Source organism: Colobus angolensis, unplaced genomic scaffold (genome assembly GCF_000951035.1).
Source record: "Colobus angolensis palliatus isolate OR3802 unplaced genomic scaffold, Cang.pa_1.0 Scaffold303, whole genome shotgun sequence".
Classification (NCBI taxonomy): Eukaryota; Metazoa; Chordata; class Mammalia; order Primates; family Cercopithecidae; genus Colobus; species Colobus angolensis.
Window position 1 is genome coordinate 1198995 of NW_012116300.1, and position 7546 is coordinate 1206540.

Below are 7546 nucleotides of genomic sequence, written 5' to 3' on the forward strand. Positions count from 1 at the left end.
GATCACTTGAGCCCAGAAGTTCAAGACCAGCCTAAGCAACATGGCAAGACCCTGCCTCTACAAAAACACATAACCGGGTGCGGTAGTCCCAGCTACTTGGGAGGTTAAAACAGGAGAATTGCTTGAGCCCAGGAGGTACAGATTGCAGTGAGCTGAGATCACGCTGTTGCACTCCAGCCTAAGAAACAGAAGTAAAACCTTGTCTCAGAAAAAGAAAGAAAGGAAAAGAAAAAAAAAAAAAGAAAAAAAGGAGAGGAAAGGAAAGAAAAGACACTAGTGTTCATCATGATCCAGTTTTGGAGCAGGCGCAATGGTAAGTGCTTACACAAGTATTGCTTCATTTAATCATCACAAACACCCACGGGATGGGTGTTAATCTCACATTTTTACAGACAAGGGAGCCCAGGCTGAGTGAGTGAGTCATGGAATTTAAACCCCAGTCCCACAGCCCTCCTACCACTTCCTGCTCAGGTGTTGGCCCAGTCCCACCATTGTGTGGGGAGGTTCTTTCCTGAGGGTCCCCAAGTGCCCAAATACTTCAGCTGCCACACAACATGTGATTTTCTTGTCCTGGAACTCTGAGGTCCACACGCCCACAGTGCCGCTGGCAGAGCCTGCTGTGATCCTGAAAATTCCTTTTCACTACAAGTTCAGAGACAAGGGGCGTGCCAGACGTGCACCCTGGACTCCAGGGTGAGGAAGGAACTGCTGGTCCTGCGCTGGGTCCCTGCCTCTGCTCCAGCTTCTCACCCTTGGCCAAACATTCCCCAATCCGGACGGCTCTGGCCTTGGGACAGAAGTCAGCCTGTCAGCCTTCCGGAACACCTGAGTCCATTGTGGCCACTTCCTCATCCCCAGAACAGCTCAGCCCTGCAGGGGCGTTTCCATTGTTTCCTCCTACACAACACTGAACTGTGCAGCTCCCGCCCTGACCTGTCTCTGAACAGCGTCACTAGTCCCAAGGCCTCCTGCAGTCCACTGGACCCACAGACACGCCAACTAGCAAGCTGGGGGTCCTACTGAGAGACATTTGGTGCTGGCTGCCGTGCAGTCAGAGTGGGCCAGGCAGCTGGGACTTAAGAGGAGCTGCTGGAAGGGCCAGGCGCGGTGGCTCACGCCCGTAATCCCAGCACTTTAGGAGACTGGGGCAGGCGGATCATGAGGTCAGGAGCTCGAGACCACAGTGAAACCCTGTCTCAACTAAAAATACAAAAAATTAGCCCAGCGTGGTGGCAGGTGCCTGTAATCCCAGCTATTCGGGAGGCTGAGGCAGGAGAATGGTGTGAACCTGGGAGGCAGAGCTTGCAGTGAACCAAGATCGTGCCACTGCACTCCAGCCTGGGCAACAGAGCCAGACTCCTTCTCAAAAAAAAAAAAAAAGAGGAGCTGCTGGAGGAAGTAGAGCACCTTGGATGCCACCTGGACTCACGTCTGCCCCTACCACCCTTTCGGACCTGCACCCACCGCCCGGCCCAGGCACCAGGAGAACCCTCTGTGTCTTTCCAACAAGCCCCGGGCAGGAGGGGCTGCGCAAGCAGAAGCACCCGTCTCCCAAGTCCTCCACAAACAGCACCTGTGTGAGGGGCCGGAGAAAGAGAAGACAAAGAGGGCTGTGTGTGCACCACAGCCCAAGTCAGGTGGGAAAAATCCTCCTGTGGCTTTTGCTGTTGGCTGAGGCCCCTTCCTTCTAACTCACCGTTGGCAGGAGTCAGACGCCTCGGAGAGAAAAGAGGCTCAGCAGGCTTCCCCTGCCGGTGGGGGTGGAGAAGCATTTGTGCTGTCCACTGCCAGGAAATGTAGGGGATTCTGAGGACCACACAGAGACACACACACACAAATAAACACCCATTCAAACATACACACAAAAATACCCAGACACACACGCACACAAATACACACCCACTCATACAGAGACACACACAAATACACATACACACAGATAAGCACACAAATACCCACCCACACACAAAAATACCCACCCACACAGAGACACACAAAAACACACCCACCAACACACACACACACACAAATACACACCCATCCACACAGAGACACACTCACACACACAAATATCCATTCACATACACGCAAATACACACTCACCCCCACACACAAATACACACCCACCCACACAGAGGCACGCACACACACATATACGCACCCATACATACATACACACATAAATACACACCCATCACACACACCCACACAGAGACACACACACCCATCCTTACAGAAACACATATACACACACACACACGCAAATACCCATACACAGACACAAATACCCACACACATACACCTACACACAGACACACACATACACACACACCTACCCCACAGAGACACATACACAGACACGCAGACACACACAAGTACGCACACACACATACACACACACACATACACGAGCATAAAAACACAAACACACACACCCACACATAGGCACACACATAAATACACACCCACACACAGACAGGCACACAGCCTGGACAGGGGCCTCCTGGATGGAAGTGGATCCTGGCACAGGGCTGATGGCATAGCAGCCCTGGTCATGGTCATCTGGGGAAGAGACTGAAGGGGTGGGCTGGGCATGGTGGCTCACGCCTGTCATCCCAGCTCTTTGGGAGGCTGGGGCGGGCAGATCACTTGAGGTCAGGAGTTCAAGACCAGCCTGGGCAAAATGGTGAAACCCGTCTCTACTAAAAATACAAAAATTAGCCGAGTGTGGTGGTGTGCACGTGTACGCCCAGGCAGGCTGAGGTGGGAGGATCACTTAAGCCCAGGAGGTTGAGGCTGCAATGAGCTGAGATCGAACCACTGCACTCCATCCTGGGCAATAGAGCAAGACCCGTCACAAAAGAAAAAAGGAGAGAGAGGCCGGGCGCGGTGGCTCAAGCCTGTAATCCCAGCACTTTGGGAGGCCGAGACGGACGGATCACAAGGTCAGGAGATCGAGACCATCCTGGCTAACACGGTGAAACCCCATCTCTACTAAAAAATACAAAAAAACTAGCCGGGCGAGGTGGCGGGCGCCTGTAGTCCCAGCTACTTGGGAGGCTGAGGCAGGAGAATGGCGTAAACCCGGGAGGTGGAGCTTGCAGTGAGCTGAGATCCGGCCACTGTACTCCAGCCTGGGCGACAGAGCGAGACTCCGTAAAAAAAAAAAAAAAGGAGAGAGAGACTGACGGGGCTGATATGTAAGGAGGGAGGCTTAGCGCTTCTGAGACATCCTTGGTGCTTCAGGCCTGTGTGAGGAGGGACTGCCAACTCTAACATTTAAGCAGAAATCCAGAAGTGAGGATTTTGTTTTAATCTGTCACTTTCCCTCCTCACTAGATTTCTGGAAGGAGTTATTTATGAGCGAAGAGCCGGAGAATCTATTAGCAAACTGACGCATGAAAGTGATGAGCAAGAGAAAGTTGTGAGACAAAACAGAGAAGCTGAGGCCAGAAACTTCCACCCTGGACGCTGAGCTCCTGGCGCATCCAATGAGTCCCCCCAGGACGCCGTCTGTCCTGGGATGAAGGCAGAGGGGTTGGAAGGAGGCCAGGCTGTCGGGGAGAATAGGACCTTACGAAGGCGGGCCCACAGCAAAAGGAGAGATGATTCTAGAGTATCCAGTCTTCTAGTGCAGTAGAACAACCTAAATTTTCTAAGAGGTCACCCAGCTGAGGGTGCTCCCTGGGAGGGCTGAGGCATTGGGGTGACAGCTCCACTGCCCACTCACCTGCGACCTCAAAGCCCCTCTCCTCCATGGAGTGCTCCTGACAGCCACCTCCAGGGCAGGGGAGTGGCGATGGGACAAAGGCTGGCCCGACTGTGCCCTACCCAAGCAGACGGTCCTTCCCCTAGACCTGGTGCCAAACAGGAGTGAAAGCCCAGCCACCTTGTCTCACAGAGACCGTAGAGTCTGTTAAACTGACACAGGCTGCGAACTTCCAAATGGACCCCTCTCTGCAAGTGTGGAACTGGCTCTGCCAGGTACTGCTTTGCCCATGCTTCTAAGACACAGGCAGAGGGCGCTGCCCACCACACTGGCGATGGCCTCAAAGCCCCTGTTCATGCCTGGGACAGCCCCCAGGGCCCCCACTGGCTGCAGTCAGCAGAGGGCAGGGTAGTGGGGGAGGGCATGGACTCTCCGTGGGCCGGAGTTGGGAGAACAAGGCCTATTATTGGACAGTTGGTGGCCATGGCAACTACACAAGAATGCCTGAGACTGAAAATCCGTGGGCTTTAAGGAACTCCAGCTCTTGCACTGGCTGAGTCACAGTGACTATATAACTCTTCCTCCCACTTTTGGGACACTTTTGAGAGGGACAGGGATCCTATCTAACAACACAGGCTAGGCATCGCCCAAGACCGTCCTGAGCAAGCCTGGACACCGTGACCCTAAAGATGAAGATGTCCCACAGACACTGTCCGGGGAAGGCAGCATGCTCTCCCAACCTACCACAGCCAGATGTTTTTGTAAAGAATAAAAATGAATTATTAGAAAAGCAAAGACATAAAATACACATAAAAAAAACCTACAGTTTTTATTATTAGATTCCATCAATCCTACCAGACGGGGGATCCTGGACTCCATGACTCAGGGTTCACAGGGACCCAAGCAGGCGTACGGTCAACAGCTCAAGCAGCAGCACTGGGTGGGACCTGGAGGTGCCTGGGTGGGACCCAGAGATGCCTGAGAGGAAGCTGGGGGCAGCTGGGCGGGGCCCGGACATGCCTGAGTGAGGTTCAGCCAGGGTTCTCTGAATCCAGTCTATGTAGCTTAGCACCTGGGTGTAGACACCAGGCCGGAAAGGCCGGGCACAGCCGAATCCCCAGCTCACAATGCCAGCCTGGACCCACGTATCATTGATGGGGCAGACCAGCGGCCCCCCAGAGTCACCCTGGGGGAGAGAGAGGGAGGGCCCCATGAGGTCTGCATTGAGGGAGACACCTGGGCCCCAAGTGCCTTCAAGAATCTGCTGCCGAGGCCAAGGAGCTAGGCAAGGACTCTGGTCCCTCTGGAGACCCTCAGGGGGGGAACATGGGGACAGAGCCCAGGACAGGGTGAGCCTAAAGAGCCCACACTTCTGGATGGGGAGACCAGGAGCTGCAGTCACCTGGCAGGAGTCTTTCTTGCTCTGGACAGAGCCAGCGCAGAGCATGTCGTCCTGGATGAGGCGCTGGCCAGCCAGGCTGGGCTCTCCTAGGTGGTACATCAGCTCACACGCATTCGAGTCCAGGAGGGGCACAGCCACCTCCTGAAGGACACTCGCCAGGGCTGGATGTGATGGGGGGGCCAGCCTGAGCCCACCTCGAGCCTCATCCCCATCAGGTGAGCCTCTTCCCTCTCACCTGTGATGGTGGCAGCCTGCACCTCCTACCTCTTCTCTGCCCACCCACCCTGCCCTTCCCAACTCCTAAACCAGGAGACAGTGGGGTCAGGGAGCAGGGCTCAAGCCCAGATCCTCTCCCATGACCCTGGCTAATCTCATAACCTCTTAGCCTTGGCTTATTCATCCCACCACAGGCACAATCCTGGACACTGGCTCAAGATCCCCAAAATCTAATATGGTGGTCACCTTGGTCAAGGGGAGTCCCACAGTCTGGACAGTATGGTTCCTGGCCCCAGGTGCTCCCAGCTTCAGGGTGGGGTGGGAGGGGAGAGAAGATAAACACGCAGACCAAGGTCTGTGGAGACCACTCAGGCTGGCTCTGCGTGGTCCCTGGGCTGGTCCTCCCTGGCCAGAAGTGGGAGCTGGTGAGTGCATATTCCCCTTACCTCTCTCCTGGGTGGACCCCCAGCCTGTTACCCAGCACAGGGACCCAACGGCGAGGGGGGTCTGGGGTCCCGGGAGGCAGACGGGGCTGAACTGGGAGGCCTGCAAGGGGAATTCCAGCTCCACCAGGGCAATGTCCCCGCTGGTGGTGGCCCCACGGTATGAGGAGTGGACCAGGAGCCTCTTCACAGTCACCAAGGCCGAGTGGGGCTCTGAAAGGGAGGGTGTCAGCCCTCCGACTTTAACACGGTAGAGCCTGGGATCCTCAGACCTGAGAGGGGAACGGAAACATGGCCCGCTGCAGGCAGCCACGGAGGGGAGGCGCGAGGAGCACCCCCACCCAGTGCCACTCACCTCAGGAAGCAGTGGGCGGCCGTGAGCACCCAGCGTGGGTGGATGAGGGAGCCCCCACATATGTGCCCCACTGAGGCCAACCACAGGCCAACCTGCCACGGCCAGCGTCCGTCCTGGGTGTCTTGGCCTCCCACAATCCTCCCGGCCTCCTTGGAGTGGCCGCATTCTGCAGAGGGATGGGCAGGTGGGAGACCTCAGCTTTCTTCCCTCTCAGAAAGCCCCTCCCTACCGTTCTCACTCTTTACGCTAACACCTTCTGACATCCCTCAGCCCTTGATGTCCAGGGATGAGGCTCCCAGGGCCAAGGGCCTCTGCATGTCCCCTGGGGCCAGTCCTCCCTGGCCAGGAGTAGGGGCTGGCTGAGTGCAGGGATGAGATGTATACGGTACCTGAAGGCAGCACATCCCCATGGGCCCCTGGAAAGCAAGAGAGCAAAGGGGAGCGCACAGGCTGGCAGGGGGTGGGAGGGAGGAGAAGACAGGGGCGCACCCCTCACCTGGCAGCAGCCACAGCAGCAGCAGCAGGATGGGGCCTGCCCGAAGCCCCATGGCTCCTCTTCCCTACAGACACTGCACTGGGGTCAGAGTCCTTGGACAGCACCAGAGGTTGGGGGGGGCGGGGGTGGCAGGTCATTAACCAGTGGCAATCACGCTGGAGCCCTCTGTGCCTGGCAGAACCTGCCCTCCTCAGATGCCGCTTGGGTTCCTGTTCCAGGGAGGTGGTTTAGAGGAGGCTGGGGATGCCAGGGCCCACTTCAGGCCAGTCCCTCCAAGGAGCCAGAGGTCAGAGGACCGGTCAGTCCACCCTACTGGGCTGAGATGTGGAAGCCCCACCCATCCTTCTAGCAGGCAGGAGACCCCCACTGCTTTGCCTACCGGAAGCTCTGCTCAAGGCAGAGGTGGGGACCAACCCTCTTCACCCTGTCCACCACCAGGAAGTTTGGTGTCTCCACGCGGGCCAGTCGGGCTTCCCCAGCCCACCTCCCGCCTCCCTTCCCATCATAAGGACCTGTAGCTCCTGCAGCGCCCTCCTGGGGCACACCGTATCTAAGGGGCTGGTGCCCAGGGAGCCCTGTTCGTTGCTATGGGAACAAACCACAGCCAGGGTTCAGCCCTCCAGACAGGAAGGGTCGAATCAGGAGACACGTTTTCCAGGTACTACTTCCTCCTGCTGCTGCCACTGCCCAAAACCTTTGGCCCCCATCCCAGGATCAGGAGCAGAGGCGGAGCCAGTCCCGAGGCAGCTGAAGACCACGCCATGCGCTTGGTGTTGTGCATGGCCTCCAGCCCGGACTGAAGTCGGCCTGACCCGAGAAGCCCAGGATCCCTGAGGAAGCTCCCCACTGTTGTCGCCTCTCAGCCCCACGCCCACCCATCCATAGGCAGCCGGGATGCTCACTCAGCCACGTCGCGGACCTCATT

At 56.9% G+C, this 7546-nt stretch overlaps 1 protein-coding gene across 1 annotated transcript; it reads right to left on the minus strand.

The window, feature by feature from the left end:
* Nucleotides 1–4523: 4523 nt before the first annotated feature.
* On the minus strand, nucleotides 4524–6673 carry LOC105517646 (serine protease 30-like). Its single transcript, XM_011950259.1, has 6 exons — nucleotides 6622–6673; nucleotides 6515–6541; nucleotides 6126–6291; nucleotides 5774–6042; nucleotides 5112–5272; nucleotides 4524–4895 (listed from the first exon to the last, which is right to left on the minus strand). Exons 1-6 carry the CDS (start codon nucleotides 6671–6673, stop codon nucleotides 4599–4601), a joined length of 972 nt encoding a protein of 323 aa, XP_011805649.1. The 3' UTR covers nucleotides 4524–4598.
* Nucleotides 6674–7546: the final 873 nt, after the last annotated feature.